Source organism: Vulpes lagopus, chromosome 5, assembly GCF_018345385.1.
Source record: "Vulpes lagopus strain Blue_001 chromosome 5, ASM1834538v1, whole genome shotgun sequence".
Classification (NCBI taxonomy): Eukaryota; Metazoa; Chordata; class Mammalia; order Carnivora; family Canidae; genus Vulpes; species Vulpes lagopus.
Window position 1 is genome coordinate 56,081,852 of NC_054828.1, and position 18,534 is coordinate 56,100,385.

Here is an 18,534-nt window from a genome sequence, read left to right on the forward strand (position 1 = left end):
TAACTGATGAAAGATAACACACATATGATATTAAAAACTAAAATCTAATGGTTCTACTGTCATGATTGTCAGTTAATACTCAAGTAGGAAAAAAGTTCACTTGGTTCCCTCGTCTTCTGGAGGGAAAAAATCTATCTCCTGGACCACTTCAGAACTGCCTAACTTTTATTTTACATTATTAACATCAATTGTAGGAGTTGCTTTCCTGGGTCAGACAATTACATCCTCCAAGACAACACTATGCTCAAGTCCATGCTGATGAAAATTTGTTTTTGGTTATAAAAGGGGTCGTATTTCTTCCTCACGTCCATAACTCATTCCAATGATTGTTTCAATCACAAAAAAATAGAAAATGTGCTGGGGGCCAACTTGGATTCTTTTCCTTCCAATGCAGAACTAGCAGACTACTTCTAAAGTGTAATTTAACTGAAAACACTACTTCAACTTCAAGTTTATTTTAATGATATGTACAAGAGTTAACAAATTACAAATAAAACGGAATCAGTTATGTTAATTTCACATAACTTAAAATCATGCAACACTGCATGGTAAAAACAACAGCTTCATTCATATACAAAAAAGTATTACTTTGAGACTCGTGATAGTATATTGAAATTTTTGACACAAGCTTTTTGCAAAGAGCATTTTATAAAAATTTAAAGACCTGATTAATCAGTTAATGCGTTATTAGGAAAGATAATAAACACATTATTAGTAAAGTGAGGTTACAAGCAATTAATTTTAAAATTACACCAGGTACAGGGTTGAATGCAGTCTCATGAAATAAATGTTTGGTTAAGAAAATAGTTTTGAAAAAGATCTCATACTGAAGCTATGTATTACTTTTGTCAAATCAGATTATATAAATCAATAGTCAAGTTTATTCAGTTAAAGAAAATATGCCTATCCTTTTTTATACTCATAAATAAGTACTTATATAGTCTTTATATACAAGTGAAGAAAACTTCAATGTAAAAAATATACTGCCAATCCACTTAAAATGGTTGAAATAGCTCTTTTTATCTACACATTAAATTGCATTGATGAAAATATCCAATTTAAGTCACATTCAACCAGCATAAATATTTAAGCTGAGTATTGTTGTAAACAATAGAGAAAAACAAATTCTTTTATTTCATCACTTGGGTAACACAATCTACTTCTCAGCTTAGAATGCGATAGAAAGGCCCAACATTTAATTTAATCAAATCCAAAACCCACTAAACTTAGAGTAAACAAAGTGAATGTTTTTCAAAGTGCATAATTTCCAACTCATCCACTTGTAATATTTATCCAATTCCAGTTCATCAGCAAGAAAATAAAATGTACTTGGCTATAAAAATACTAAGGAATGTTATTGAAAAGGAAAGGCTATTTGGTAGAAGTAACTACAAAAATAATTAGTTTAAATCTTTGTAAAGCTTTAATGCAAGAACATCAGTACACTTTCTTTCCATAAACCTTAAAGCATGATCAATACCAAGATTTTAAATTTCCACCTTTCAAGTACTTGCAAAAGGCTGCAACAAAGTGTCTCTTCAAAAATTAAGCAAGAAGAATGATCATGCAGGTGTTAATCTGCTAACATTTGGGGACATTGCTATCTGTGTTGGGCTGTCATCTCTGGCTCCACTAGTGGCAAGTACGGGCAAGGAGTCACTCTGAAATGTAGACGTAGGACAACCAGTCATGCCAACGTTTTCATCTTCACAAGTGTCTGAATCTGGTGTTGTCACTTCACTGTCCTGAAGTCCCAGGATCTCACAAACTGCTTGTGGCAATTCCTATAGAGGAAAAGTATTCACAAAATAACACTTCTACTCAAGATATGTAGATTCCAGAATCTGAACATTTATTCTAACAGTGTGATAGTTATGTATCTTTTCACACCTTCCTTATCCACTCCAAATGAAATCCTAACCACTTTTTTTCATAAGAAGTTCCCTAATCTTCTTACCCAAATTAGTCACTCTCCACCCCACCCTACCACTCATGTTAATGTTAAGTTTTTTAACAGTTAGCATTTATTTCATTGCTATTATAGAATCTTAGATATTAAACGAGAGCTTATTTATACTCCAATTTGCTCCCTCAATGTACAAGGTTCCTTAAAGAAGTGTCTCACTGGCATATTTTGGACAGAATAGCTACCAAATAAATGTTTGCAGAAGTGAACCAAAATAAGTATTTGGAACCATGAACAAATGACACAAAGACCAAACAGAACTCTCATAAAAGTGCAAAAGCCAAAATACCTCAAAGAGAACAAAGGTCATAATTGTTTTTAGAAAGAACTAAGAACTTGGCTAGTACAATTGTAAAAACACACTAAATACTATTTGCTTAATTATTTCTGATTAGCATCTGTCTTTATTTGGGGATATCATTTAATAAGAGGTTCCAGTCTGTAGTCAGACTGAATAATACAGCCTCTTTAGTTGTTGCTGAAACGGTTTCATTATTTTTGCCATTTTGCTATACTGTTTCTTATCTAGCATAATTAATCGACTATTTTCAATTAAGTGCTATAAATCAATAATGGTAAAAAAAAATGCTAGCTAATGCTTGTTGTCTGCTTCAGCCTACTAAAATTGCATTTTACTTCTATGAAGAAAAATTCTTTCTTGACCTCAGTCCACCAAAAACATACAAACAAAAAATCTTACAATTATTTAAAACACTGCACCATACCTTGCATTTTACCATCTGTAGAGAAATTGCTTCTGCCTTGCATAGTACATCTTCCACATCAATTTTCATGGACAATTCATTGATATGCTAAAATGAATCCATAAAATAAAATGATAATTGAAACTAAAAGCACTATTATATTCTACTATATAAACAATTTATTACCAGTTATATTTCATTGCAGATAAAATCCTTAAAATATAAGTATTCATACTATAAATCAGCAGGAAATTCAATCTATCTTTCAGTTTTAAAGTTAAAGAATAGCTAATAAACTTATGGGACATTAAATCTAGCAGCTGTCCCAAGTCTACTATCTCAAAGTTATAAGCAAAAGACAATTATTTTTTTTTTTTTTAGAAAACTAAACTACACAAAAGAGAATTTGCTGAATTTCCTTTTCTTCCTAATTACCCAGGTAAAAATAACTGGCCAGTATGTATTCATTGAACTGTCATTCTCAGAGAGCCAGTCCTAATATTAGGTGTTACTGATAAAATTTAAGTTTTACTCAAGGGATTCAATCAATAAAGCTCCAAGAAAATGTTCTGTATATCAGTACCATCAAACAGACGAAAGAGCCAAAATACTCAAATTTAAATTAAAGAAATAACTACCTTTAGTATTTCATTAAACCCATAATGCTTTTCCATTATTTGCTGCTTTTCGGATTCCAGAATAGCACAACAGAGAAGAAGATGGAAATTTTTGCATGGCAGTTCAGTCCACATTACCTATAAAAAAAAAAAAAAATAGAACTATTTAGTACACTATATCAATTCTACAATATTTTCCTCACAGAAACAATGCTGAACTCTGAATGACTTCTATGAAATGCAGAAGGGGCCTAGATGGAGTAGACACTGTTTCTCTAGTGAGGAAATGAGGAGTGAAGTCTTACCTTTACCTACACAGGTAACTAACATCAAGTTTAACATTATGTGAGTATGATTAATTCCATATGTGGCCCTTTAGGTAACTATAGTAAGATATCACTCTAAGCCTAATTTATATAATAAATGGTATTAAGAAGCTACATCCATGAGTTTAAGGCATAAGGGTTAGAGGCATTCTCAGTATTTTTCTGACCCTTCAGTTTCTCACTTGTAAGTCACCTTTAATCTTGGGGAGGGGGGGCGGGCAGGGGAGGGCAAATTGTGGATATGAAAGAAAAATTCAGTTAAAGAGTACAAAGAATCAAAACCACCCAGAGATAGCTCTACATTATATTACATTACACAGTGTGTCCCTGATTGTGACAAAAACTGAATCAACTACCCAAAATTTATACCTAAATGGATAAAATATTTGATCAATAGCCACACTTCTTAAATACAATGACCTCAAATTTAAAGCCTTCATTTCCTATCAATGTACATAATATCTTATCTAGGAAGAGAAAAAGAACCACATAAATAATACTACTAAACGCATACATGAAATGTTTTTACTTCTTTCATCAAAAGTAAATCAAGCTGAATAATTTTCGGACTAAATTCAATTTTTATTTTTTTTTTATTTTTTTTTTTTTTAATTTTTTATTTATTTATGATAGTCACAGAGAGAGAGAGAGAGGCAGAGACACAGGCGGAGGGAGAAGCAGGCTCCATGCACCGGGAGCCTGATGTGGGATTCGATCCCGGGTCTCCAGGATCGCGCCCTGGGCCAAAGGCAGGCGCCAAACCGCTGCGCCACCCAGGGATCCCGTCAATTTTTAATTACAATGCAATTAACCTCAAAATTTTCATTCAAAAGTTGGATTTATTTGGTAATCAGATCAAGGTTTATTCTAGCTACATAGTAACAATATTTTCAATCCATCCTATAAAAAGGAAGTTGAAAAGTTTGCTTAATTATCAAACCTCTGAGATTAAATTTCATAACGGCCCTCAAAAATGAATTATGTTCAATTAAATACAATTCCAAATTAAGGAATATGTGAGTTTTACTTCTAATTTCAAACAGAGGAAGCCATCACACACAAAGCAATGAGATCCTTCAAACAGCCCATCACTTTTAATGGTAGCATGGTCACCAAAAGTGTAGGGACCAATTTCCAGCTGTAAAAGTCTCAGAGGACACAAGGGTTCCACTATATGTGTCTATTAATTATCCAGATGGATTATTTCCCCCATTTCTTCCTTGGAAGAATTTCTGTAATCCCTTGCCTTTATAAAGATAAGGTAGCAATTAGTCATTACACTCAACATTCTATTTTAAAAGCACACTGATCTATTAACAACAGATATTTTAGAAGAAAATAATAATTTTTTTATCAAGTTAACAAATAAAAGGGTCCAACACGAATAAAAGGATATACATCAAAAACATGATCATGAATATCCTCTAGAGTTGGGGAGAGGGAAATGGGATTGGGGTGGAGATTAAAGAAGATGTTAGCTATATCTTTAATTCTTTTCTTGGGAAAAAAAAAGAGAAAAAATAGAAGTAAATATGGCAAAATGTTTACATATGTTAAATATGGATGATGGGATGTTTGCTTGTTCATTAATCCACAATTATGTTCCATCTCCTCAACCCAAGTAATTAGCTAAGGTAAGTCAGGTCTGAGTCCAAGCTGAGAGTGATTAAATGTGGCCTTTCCTACCTTTGGTATGCCCATTCTGGAAAATAATCATTCCTCATCTTTTCTTGAGAATAATTTGGCAAAATCTATCAGCAGCCTTAAAAGCTGACTAGTCTTTGATTCAGAGGTATCTAGAAATTTATTCTAAGGACATACTCAGAGATATACATGAAAATTTGAATATTAAGATACGTGCCTTAGTTTAAAAAAAAAAAAAAGATACTTGCCTTCGTGTTAAATAAGATGTTGATTGCAACACTGCTGGTGCAAACAAGCAAAATATCTATGAGGTAGAAACTAAGTAAATGATTGTATATTCACAAGATGTTTGCTATATTATTCTCAGCATTTTTCTCTAAATTTTTTTTTAAAAAGCAAAACAGTGGGGGACCCAGGGCGTGATCCCTGGGTCCTGGGATCAAGTCCCGCATTGGGTTCCCTACATGGAGCCTGCTTCTCCCTCTGCCTGTGTCTCTGCCTCTCTGTGTGTCTCATGAAGAAATAAAATCATAAAAAAGAAAAACAGCTCCCTCCCAATACTTCAGACTACAAAGTGCCATCACAACTGTCAAAACTTCCTTGAACTCTGTACAAATCTATACCAGAATGTGGCAGCCTCACATAAAGTTAAATCTCCCAAGGAAAGAACACAAATATGAGTGGTCTAGAAAAGCGGTTCTGGGAAGACTCGTGGCCCCAAATCTCATGAGGATTGTGATTTACAGGAAAATACTCCGAAGACCAAATATTTAATTCAAGATCATTAAGGAGAGACCGCAAAACCATCACAACTTTGTAACATACTTTAGAAATTTCAGTTAGGCTATTAGGATCCATTTATATTCTACAGAATGAAGTGTTTGTATAATAATTTAAGAATTTACTTACCTCCCATAATCGAAGAATATCTAGAAAACTAAATTCCCTTTTAAATCTGATTAGGAGCCACCTGAAGCAAAAATAAAGGTACCCAGAGTCCTGAGATTCTAAACAGAAAGAAAAAAAAAAAAAAAGAAAAAAATATATATATACACACACACACATACACATACACACACACACATATATGGCTTACCCTTACACTGATTATCTCAGAATACAGTGACCTATTTCAAACTCAAATTTTTCTATTCAAATTTTTCTATGCAGCTTATTAGAAGTCTATAAATTTAATTACCTTCTACTAATGCCAAGAAACAATTCAAATTTGTTTAAAAAAAACTGTTTAAAGAAAACCATAAAATAACAACAAATAAGTCATTTTATGAACAAACTATTTTAAGGCACAATTATACAAAGACAGTTTAGTCCCACACTTTTGTTCCTCAAAGGAACTTAGGCAATAGCAATAGGGTAATATGTACCTTGAATATAATGCTTTACATTTTTCTTTCTGTAAATCACCCTAGAATGTGCTGGGTACGTAATTTGATTCATTTAACTTACCTAAGTAACTGCAAAATCCACTGTCCAACAACCGAAGTAAGGTACTCAGTTGAATTAGCTGGGTCTTCATGCCTTGCATCTGTTCTTCAAAATTTTGATGCTTTAAAGAGAAATAAATGTCACCACATAAATAATACTTAACAAACATTTTATCGTACAAAAGCACTGATAACTAAACGGAGAGTCTAAGGACAAATGTTACACTTATACCACGCTGGTTATATTTTTAAACTATCACAACAAATTAAAAAGCTATGGCAACATTAAAGAGGAAAAGAGAACCCTTGATTTTAAACTAAGGATTATTTTTTTTCCTGTATTCATTTCACTTAGATAAAGAAGAATGCAGAACTATAGACTGATACACTTATTTCTTACATCAAATAAGAAACCTGGTGAAACAAAACAAACATTTGGGAACAAACTTTTATCAGATCACTTCCACTGTTAAATATTTCTTCATATTGTCATATGAAATAAAATTAATTTTAGCTGTAACATATACCTTATTTTGAAGAATTACTTTAATTACTTCTTAAATTTGGTGACATTAGGGAATCTGAGAAGTCAAAACCATTTTCATGACAATTCTAAAATAGTATATGCATTTTGCATTTTAAATTTTCCCACAAGGTTAAATGCTGTATGAGGAGTGATATCAGAGTAGACTGAATATAGGGGCAGATATGAAAATCCAGCTGTCTTCCATTAAACTAGACATCAAAGAAAATGGAAAACAATCCCTCTTCTCAAAAAATTGTTTCTGTTTTGGAAAAGTTATTTTTCGTTTAAAAAAATGTTATGGGGCAGCCCAGGTGGCTCAGCGGTTTAGCACTGCCTTCGGTCCAGGGTGTGATCCTGGGGACCCGGGATCGAGTCCCACGGCAGGCTCCCTGCATGGAGCCTGCTTCTCCCTCTGCCTGTGTCTCTGCCTCTCTCTCTCTCTCTGTCTCTCATGAATAAATAAATTTAAAAAAAAATAAAAAAATAAAAAATGTATGTTAAAGTATAAAAAGGTTTATTGTTATTTTTAAATAATTAATAAATATTTATATACTTTTCAGCATCTTCATATAGATAAACATCAAGAGATATAACCTACATAAACTCTCAGAGTCTTCAATAGTATTTAAGAGTACGAAGGACTGGGTCCTGAGGTCACAAAGTATGAGAACTCTGCAAAGTTGCGTAGACTCCCTTACGAAAACTTTAGTCAAGGGTTGGAAGTTGGATGGGGAGACCAAAATAATCGGAAGTCTCCTTAAACATTCCAATTCCTTTTACCCATGTGCCCCAACCCCTCTGTGACCTACTGTCCTAATGCTTATAAAAAGCCTAAGGACAACATCTCTTCCCTCAAACTTCTTTTTTTAAGTTTCAGAGACAAAGCATTATTCTTGGAAAGGAAACTAAACTAAAATAAAAATTTAACGCTACTGATTCTTAAAAAACTGATTTCTAGGGGCACCTGGAGGGCTTAGTAGGTTAAGCATCTGACTCTTGAGTTCGGCTCAGGTCATGGTGTCAGGGTCAAGGGATCCAGCCCCCCCCCACAGCAGGGAGTCGGCTTGAGATTTGCTCTCCCTCTCTCTCTGTTCCTCCCCCTGCACACACACACACCCTCTCTCTAAAATAAATAAATAAATCTTAAAAAAAAAAACTGGATTATTCTCTTATGCCTTAAAGAACTAGTTGACTAGACTGACACAAGCCTTTGGGATATTATTGCTTCACATTTACCACATGGACCTGTAAAAGAAAGGCAAAATCAGCTCTCTGATTAGCAGCATCATTTTTACTATGACGGCCAAAGGTAATTTGTCTGGGAGTACCAACATGGCATAATCAGCTATAAAATGAAGCACTCCCAAAATGACAGAAGCCAACTTTGGTAAAGTAGCTACTCCAGGAGAAGGAAAATGAGATCAACAATGGATATACAAATGGCTTCAACCGTATCTATGAAATAAACACGTGTGTGCATACAAATACCTATGTGTGTGTGCATATACACATACACACGTATACATACATATACATCTATATGCATATATATACATATACACGTGTCTATTAATGGGGAGGGAGGTGAGAAGGAAGGAAAGAACTAATGTATACAGCAAAATGAATGGTGAGGATAAGAAAGTTTATTAGATCATTTTGCTAATCTTTCCATAATATTTCTATAATAGACACACAGTCTATGCCTATGCCTACATGAGATAGGAGTAAATATAATAAAAGCAAATCTATGGACATTAGGTTCAGTCATCACAAAATGAATAAAAACTTACATGGAGTAAAGCTGTAAAACAAAAAGAAGGAGTCAAAAGCAGTATAGATTTAAGGACACCAAACCAATAGCAATGCAGTAAAAAATAATCATGCAGATTATTTTGATTGCAACATTACCCTTTTATTCAAATTGGAAAAAAATGTTAGTAGACAATATATTAAGAGATTTTTTTTAGAATAAAGACTAGAAAAATCCCCAGACCATCCTCAATGGAAAAGGCAAGCACAGAGAACATTTACTATATGAAAAAAGAAGAATGAATTTGTACCATCATACACAAAAGTGACAAAAAGACTGTAAAGTGTATATTAAAGATGTTAAAAATCTTTACATTTAAGACCTAAATACGTGCACAAGTATGTATGCACGCATGCATGTGTGTGTGTGTGTGTGTGTGTGTGTATGGCATCATAAGCCAATTTTTTTGAACATACCAATACTGGCTCAATTTTATGAAGGTTATTATTATATAAATCTAAATGCAGTATGTTCATGTTAATTTTTCTGGAATGCCTACCATAAGGAAAGGTCTAAACTAAGCACTGGGGAAATATTCATGTGTTTATTCTACAAAAATCTGTTGCACAAAAACCTCATGTTGGCATTAGGAAAATTCTGGAAGCATACCAGAAGACTAGTTAAACAAAGACATGACCCTTTTATCAAGGAACATACTAGCTGTAGCAAAAAGAGGATAAACAAAAACACAAGAAAGGCAGACAACAACTTTTATACAATTAGTATCAGTTGTACAGACCTTTATAACAAATGCCTCAGGTTTCTAGAGCACTTGGGAGTAATTGGAACTAAGAAGGCAGGTAAAATCAATCAATCAAAAAGGTAAGGAAGACAAACTATAATATTAGCAGATTACTGCAATTAATAAATCTTTCCAAATAATCCAAAACATTAACTCACGGTCACAACTATGTACTTTGAATACTTATTAATAGTAAAGATATTTTTAAACTATCAGATCTTATCAAATATGCATTTGGAAAAAAAGTAGAAGTGAGGATGAGTTGGAACCATGGGTAAGAGACTTGAAGAAATAGATAAAAGTGGGAAAAATTGGAAAAGAAAAATTGGCCAGCAAGAGGGGAAGAAAAGAAGTAAGGAAAAAAGAGAAGGGTACTTCTATATTCCACATTTGTATCCCAGAGAATGAATTATAACCTTTATTACAGGGAAACACTTTATATGATTACATATTCAAAATATTTATCCCCTTGCGACCAAGCCATTTGAATACCCACCATCAAGGTCCAGCATCAAATACATTAGTTTTTCTCTGAAACAGTACAGTGACCTATATAGTCAGGTCTTCGGATTTCATATGCCTTTATCTACTCTAAGGCCTCTGCTGTTCTTTTTTTTTCTTTCTAATAAATTACTTGAGAAGGCTGTTGTTTTATTTCCCTGTTAATACTCTCTGTGCTATTGTCCCAGAATTGGATCAATAATTCAAGCTATTATCAATAGATAAAATGTCCTCTGTAATAATATGTATATATAAAGATAGTTCAACTCTAAAAATCACATGCTTCTGAAAAAATAAAAATGAATTACTAAGAAAGTGTCACTGTTACAAATAGTTCAAACAGATCTAGAAGAAAAATCAGTTACTATAATGACAAAACCCAAAATGTTCACAAAAAGTAAGGATATTACTTGGCATGACTAAGCTTTATCTCCAAAGCAGGTGATATGAAAGCTCAACTACTTCACAAGCATTGAATTCATCTATTTCATCAATATTCTATAATGACTCATAGCTCTTCTGCAGAACACAAGCATTCACTGATACTAAATTCTGATTATTCCTGTGCTACAGGCACTTACTATCTACTTTTAGTATTAAAAACAATGTCCACATTTTCAAGCCCCTTGAAAAGGCTATTTAAAAAAAGAAACAAACATGGAGCAATTTTTTTTTAATTCCACCATAATTGGCCAAATACAAACATCAACCTTATAAGATTACCCAACCTAAATTTTCAAAATTAGTTTGATTAAAGGAAGAAGACCCTATTCTTACCATTTGGTCCATATAGGAGGCAAAGCACCAAAAGGCATCCACTTCATTTTCCATCACATATAAAAGAGGAGAAAGTAAGTCACTCATTCCCTGAACATACCCTAAGGGAAAAAAAAAAAAAATTATGACTCTGAAAACCTAAACTTTATGTATCCTTCTGTGTATATCACCACGATTTCACTTATAATTTCACCTTCTGTGGTTTTAGAAACTGGTAGATACTGACATTTACCAAGAAAATAAACAAGGAGGAAGTCCAGTAATCAGGTAAGAAAGAGGAGCTGTTTTAGACTGAGATGTCAAGCAGATAGATAGCTGCTATTATGTGTCTTACTTTAGACATCATTATCAAGTGAGGGTAGTATCATTAACAAATAGTGTGCAAAATTATTATGATAAAGAGGAGGGGTGAAGAGAAAACCCAGAGGAACATCAAAGGTAAGAGTATATACTCAAAGGACTGAGTAGGAATAGAATCAGAAGTAAAGAGGAAAAAGAAAAATCAAGGGAAAAAAGTGTTGTAAAAGTGAAGGGGAAGAATATTTCAGGGGCCAAGCAGCCAACAGCACCTAACTGCCATGAATAAGCCAAAACAAATAATGAAAAAGGGTCCAACTGCTTTAGCCACCAGATCACTGGTAATCTACACCAGAAGTCATACCAAAATTATGCACTTTCTTTAAAATAGTCATTATCTATGTTCTTTTTGCCTTTCTTTTCTTGTTACTCTATGCACAACTAATGCTAGCAACTGGTTTTAATCCAATGAATACTCTGTACCTGAAAGTACCACTCTGACCACCTTTATCTTGATGCTGTTATAATTTCTCAGTCATGACAATTACAGCCCATGATTAAAAAGAAAAACTGGAAAGATATCAGGCCCCTCACTTAAGCAAAAAGTCTTGGTTTTGCTTTCAAACTGAACATGCCAAGCTTATTTTTTAGTTATTAAAAAATAAAACTCTCAATTTTCCTGTTTTACAATTGATTTCAGATTTAAGACAGATTCTTGAACAAAGGGGCAAAAAGTTCATACTATGCCTTTTTACATATATATTATCATTCAACCTTGGTAACTTTTGTATATTTGTTAAAGGTACATAGAGGAGTTTTTTTTCCCCAAGTGTGGTGTGAAGTCATATAATCTGTGCAAGCCCAAAGCTTACATTCTTACAATTCACAAAAATCTATGTGTGCTGAAGCCATTAAACAATTGGGTACCACCCAATCCATGGAGGACGGCCTGAAAAGAATAAAACGATGGAGAAAGGCTGAATTTGTTCTCTGCTTGGCTGTTGAGCTGGGACACTGATCTGCCTTTAGAGCTCATGGTTCTCATGCTTGCAGATCTGAACTGGCATCTACACCACCGGCTCTCCTGGGTCTCCAACTTGTAGACAACAGATTGTGGGAATTCCCAGTCTCCATAACGTGAGCCAATAGCTTAGAAGAATCTTTTTCTTTCCCTTTCTGTATATATATATATGTTAAAATATACTAAATATACATATATATAGATACATATATATATAAACAGAAATTAAAAATATATAAATATACATAATCGTAATGGTTCTGTTCCCCTGGAGAACCCTAATAAAAACACTTAAAGAAAAAAAAAGGAGGAGGGGCAAGATGGCGGAAGAGCAGGGTCCCCAAGTCACCTGTCCCCACCAAATTACCTAGATCACCTTCAAATCATCCTGGAAATCTACGAATTCGGCCTGAGATTTAAAGAGAGACCAGCTGGAATGCTACAGTGAGAAGAGATCGCGCTTCTATCAAGGTAGGAAGACGGGGAAAAAGAAATAAAGACACAAAAGGCCTCCAAGGGGGAGGGGCCCCGCGAGGAGCCGGGCTGAGGCCGGGGCGAGTGTCCCCAGGACAGGAGAGCCCCGTCCCGGAGGAGCAGGAGCTGCACCGACCTTCCCCGCGGAAAGGGGCTCCCCGGGAATTGGAGCAGGATCCCCAGAAAGGCGGGGACGCCCTCGGGCTCCCTGGGACAGTAACAGAGGAACTGCGCCCTGGGAGATGCGCCGAGCTCCCTAAGGGCTGCAGCGCTCGGCGGGACCCGGAGCAGCTCGGAGGGGCTCGGGCGGCGGCTCCGCGGAGGGGGCTGCACCGCCGGGAGCGCGAATCCAACAGCGCAGGCCTCGGAGCACAGGGCGCCGGGACACAGCCCAGGATCCGGCCTCCCCCCGGGACAGGCAGAGGCCAGGAGGGCCCAGGACAGCAGGGACGCTCCTCCCTGGAACTGAGCAGATCAGCGGCCCCGCCCCGGAGCCCCCAGGGCCTGCAGACGGAGAGCCCTGGAGTTACTTTGGGAGCTGAATCCAGGTTTCCAGAGTTTCCCCCCGCCACTGTGGCTGTTCCTCCTGGGGCCTCACGGGGTAAACAACTCCCACTGAGCCCTCACTGAGCCCTGCACCAGGCAGGGGGTTGAGCAGCTCCCCCAAGTGCTAACACCTGAGAATCAGCACAGCAGGCCCCTCCCCCAGAAGACCAGCTAGACGGACAAGTTCCAGGGAAAGTCAAGGGACTCAAAGTATACAGAATCGGAAGATACTCCCCCGTGTTTTTTGTTTTGTTTTGTTTTGTTTTGTTTTGTGTTTTTCTTTTTCTTTTTGATTTCTGATTCAAAGATATCCGAAGATACTCCCACTTGTTTTTTGTTTTTTTTGTTTTGTTTTGTGTTTTTTTTTCTTTCTTTCTTTTTGATTTCTGATTGCTTCTTTTGATTTCTTTTCAAAGTATTTCTGATTGCTTCTTTTGATTTCTTTTCAAAGTATACAGAATCAGAAGATACTCCCACGTTGTTTTTTGGTTTTCTTGTTTTTTGTGTTTTTTTTTTCTTTCTTTTTGATTTCTGATTGCTTCTTTTGATTTCTGATTGAATTCCCCCCTTTTTTTTCACCTTTCTTTCTTTTTCTTTCTCTTTTTCTTCTCTTTCCTTTTTCTTCTTTCTCTTTTTTCTTTTTCTCTTTTCTTTCTTCCCTCTCTTTTCCTCCTTTTCCCAATACAACTTGTTTTTGGCCACTCTGCACTGAGCAAAATGATTAGAAGGAAAACCTCACTTCAAAAGAAACAGTCCTCTCTCCCACAGAGTTACAAAATCTGGATTACAATTCAATGTCAGAAAGCCAATTCAGAAGCACTATTATACAGCTACTGGTGGCTCTAGAAGAAAGCATAAAGGACTCAAGAGACTTCATGACTGCAGAATTTAGATCCAATCAGGCAGAAATTAAAAATCAATTGAATGAGATGCAATCCAAACTAGAAGTCCTATCGACGAGGGTTAACGAGGTGGAAGAATGACTGAGTGACATAGAAGACAAGTTGATGGCAAAGAGGGAAACTGAGGAAAAAAGAGACAAACAAAAGACCATGAGGATAGATTAAAGGAAATAAACAACAGCCTGAGGAAGAAAAACCTACATTTAATTGGGGTTCCCGAGGGCGCCAAAAAGGACAGAGGGCCAGAATATGTATTGGAACAAATCCTAGCTGAAAACTTTCCTAATCTGGGAAGGGAAACAGGCATTCAGATCCAGGAAATAGAGAGATCCCCCCTAAAATCAATAAAAACCGTTCAACACCTCGACATCTAATAGTGAACCTTGCAAATTCCAAAGATAAAGAGAAGATCCTTAAAGCAGCAAGAGACAAGAAATCCCTGACCTTTACGGGGAGGAGTATTAGTGTAACAGCAGACCTCTCCACAGAGACATGGCAGGCCAGAAAGGGCTGGCAGGATATATTCAGGGTCCTAAATGAGAAGAACATGCAACCAAGAATACTTTATCCAGCAAGGCTCTCATTCAAAATGGAAGGAGAGATAAAGAGCTTCCAAGACAGGCAGGAACTAAAAGAATATGTGACCTCCAAACCAGCTCTGCAAGAAATTTTAAGGGGGACTCTTAAAATTCCCCTTTAAGAAGAAGTTCAGTGGAACAATCCACAAAAACAAGGACTGAATAGATATCATGATGACCCTAAACTCATATCTTTCAATAGTAACTCTGAACGTGAACGGGCTTAATGACCCCATCAAAAGGCACAGGGTTTCAGACTGGACAAAAAAGCAGGACCCATCTATTTGCTGTCTACAAGAGACTCATTTTAGACAGAAGGACACCTACAGCCTGAAAATAAAAGATTGGAGAACCATTTACCATTCAAATGGCCCTCAAAAGAAAGCATGGGTAGCCATCCTTATATCAGATAAACTAAAATTTACCCCGAAGACTATAGTGAGAGATGAAGAGGGACACTATCTCATACTCAAAGGATCTATCCAACAAGAGGACTTAACAATCCTCAATATATATGCCCTGAATGTGGGAGCTGCCAAATATTTAAATCAATCAATAACCAAACTGAAGAAATACTTAGATAATAATACACTTATACTTGGTGACTTCAATCTAGCTCTTTCTACCCTCGATAGGTCTTCTAAGCAACAACATCTCCAAAGAAACGAGAGCTTTAAATGATACACTGGACCAGATGGATTTCACGGATATCTACAGAACTTTACATCCAAACTCAACTGAATACACATTCTTCTCAAGTGCACATGGAACTTTCTCCAGAATAGACCACATACTGGGTCACAAATCGGGTCTGAACCGATACCAAAAGATTGGGATCGTCCCCTGCATATTCTCAGACCATAATGCCTTGAAATTAGAACTAAATCACAACAAGAAGTTTGGAAGGACCTCAGACACGTGGAGGTTAAGGACCAACCTGCTAAAAGATGAAAGGGTCAACCAGGAAATTAAGGAAGAATTAAAAAGATTCATGGAAACTAATGAGAATGAAGATACAACCGTTCAAAATCTTTGGGATGCAGCAAAAGCAGTCCTGAGGGGGAAATACATCGCAATACAAGCATCCATTCAAAAACTGGAAAGAACTCAAATACAGAAGCTCACCTTACACATAAAGGAACTAGAGAAAAAGCAGCAAATGGACCCCACCCCCAGCAAAAGAAGAGAGTTAATTAAAATTCGAGCAGAACTAAATGAAATCGAGACCAAAAGAACTGTGGAACAGATCAACAGAACCAAGAGTTGGTTCTTTGAAAGAATTAATAAGATAGATAAACCATTAGCCAACCTTATTAAAAAGAAGAGAGAGAAGACTCAAATTAATAAAATCATGAATGAGAAAGGAGAGATCACTACCAACACCAAGGAAATACAAACGATTTTAAAAACATATTATGAACAGCGGTACACCAATAAATAAGGAAATCTAGAAGAAATGGACGCATTCCTGGAAAGCCACAAACTACCAAAACTGGAGCAGGAAGAAATAAAAAACCTGAACAGGCCAATAACCAGGGAGGAAATTGAAGCAGTCATCAAAAACCTCCCAAGACACAAGAGTCCAGGGCCAGATGGCTTCCCAGGGGAATTCTATCAAATGTTTAAAGAAGAAATCATACCTATTCTACTAAAGCTGTTTGGAAAGATAGAAAGAGATGGAGTACTTCCAAATTCGTTCTATGAGGCCAGCATCACCTTAATTCCGAAACCAGACAAAGACCCCACCAGAAAGGAGAATTACAGACCAATATCCCTGATGAACATGGATGCAAAAATTCTCAACAAGATACTAGCCAATAGGATCCAACAACACATTAAGAAAATTATTCACCATGACCAAGTAGGATTTATCCCCGGGACACAAGGCTGGTTCAACACTCATAAAACAATCAATGTGATTCATCATATCAGCAAGAGAAAAACCAAGAACCATATGATCCTCTCATTAGATGAAGAGAAAGCATTTGACAAAATACAGCATCCATTCCTGATCAAAACACTTCAGAGTGTTGGGATAGAGGGAACTTTCCTCAACATCTTAAAAGCCATCTACGAAAAGCCCACAGCAAATATCATTCTCAATGGGGAAGCACTGGGAGCCTTTCCCCTAAGATCAGGAACAAGACAGGGATGCCCACTCTCACCACTGCTATTCAACATAGTACTGGAAGTCTTCGCCTCAGCAATCAGACAACAAAAAGACATTAAAGGCATTCAAATTGGCAAAGAAGAAGTCAAACTCTCCCTCTTTGCCGATGACATGATACTCTACATAGAAAACCCAAAAGCCTCCACCCCAAGATTGCTAGAACTCATACAGCAATTTGGTAGCGTGGCAGGATACAAAATCAATGCCCAGAAATCAATGGCATTTCTATACACTAACAATGAGACTGAAGAAAGAGAAATTAAGGAGTCAATCCCATTTACAATTGCACCCAAAAGCATAAGATACCTAGGGATAAACCTAACCAAAGAGTTAAAGGATCTATACCCTAAAAACTATAGAATACTTCTGAAAGAAATTGAGGAAGACACAAAGAGATGGAAAAATATTCCATGCTCATGGATTGGCAGAATTAATATTGTGAAAATGTCAATGTTACCCAGGGCAATTTACATGTTTAATGCAATCCCTATCAAAATACCATGGACTTTCTTCAGAGAGTTAGAACAAATTATTTTAAGATTTGTGTGGAATCAGAAAAGACCCCGAATAGCCAGGGGAATTTTAAAAAAGAAAACCATAGCTGGGGGCATCACAATGCCAGATTTCAGGTTGTACTACAAAGCTGTGGTCATCAAGACAGTGTGGTACTGGCACAAAAACAGACACATAGATCAATGGAACAGAATAGAGAATCCAGAAGCGGACCCTGAACTGTATGGTCAACTAATATTCGATAAAGGAGAAAAGACTATCCATTGGAAGAAAGACAGTCTCTTCAATAAATGGTGCTGGGAAAATTGGACATCCACATGCAGAAGAATGAAACTGGACCACTCTCTTACACCATACACAAAGATAAACTCAAAATGGATGAGAGATCTAAATGTGAGAGAAGATTCCATCAAAATCCTAGAGGAGAACACAGGCAACACCCTTTTTGAACTTGGCCACAGTAACTTCTTCCAAGATACATCCACGAAGGCAAAAGAAACAAAAGCAAAAATGAACTATTGGGACTTCATCAAGATAAGAAGCTTTTGCACAGCAAATGACACAGTCAACAAAACTAAAAGACAACCTACAGAATGGGAGACGATATTTGCAAATGACATTTCAGATAAAGGGCTAGTTTCCAAAATCTATAAAGAACTTATTAAACTCAACACCAAAGAAACAAACAATCCAATCATGAAATGGGCAAAAGACATGAAGAGAAATCTCACAGAGAAAGACATGGACATGGCCAACATGCACATGAGAAAATGCTCTGCATCACTTGCCATCAGGGAAATACAAATCAAAACCAAAACAAGATCCCACCTCACACCAGTGAGAATGGGGAAAATTAACAAGGCAGGAAATCACAAATGTTGGAGAGGATGCGGAGAAAAGGGAACCCTCTTACACTGTTGGTGGGAATGTGAACTGGTGCAGCCACTCTGGAAAACTGTGTGGAGGTTCCTCAAA

General features: G+C 36.3%; 1 protein-coding gene across 2 annotated transcripts in view; it reads right to left on the reverse strand.

Moving 5' to 3' along the window:
* Nucleotides 1-439: 439 nt before the first annotated feature.
* Nucleotides 440-18,534, reverse strand: part of TBC1D15 (TBC1 domain family member 15) — a 75,493-nt gene continuing 57,398 nt past the window's right edge. For both annotated transcript variants that reach the window (XM_041755660.1, XM_041755659.1), the window contains 6 exons: nt 11,059-11,159; nt 6,725-6,824; nt 6,167-6,264; nt 3,309-3,425; nt 2,692-2,778; nt 440-1,784 (listed from right to left, as the gene is read on the reverse strand). In XM_041755660.1, coding sequence (XP_041611594.1) covers nt 1,563-1,784; nt 2,692-2,778; nt 3,309-3,425; nt 6,167-6,264; nt 6,725-6,824; nt 11,059-11,159 — 725 coding nt within the window. In that variant the 3' untranslated portion in view covers nt 440-1,562. The remainder of the gene's footprint in view (nt 1,785-2,691; nt 2,779-3,308; nt 3,426-6,166; nt 6,265-6,724; nt 6,825-11,058; nt 11,160-18,534) is intronic.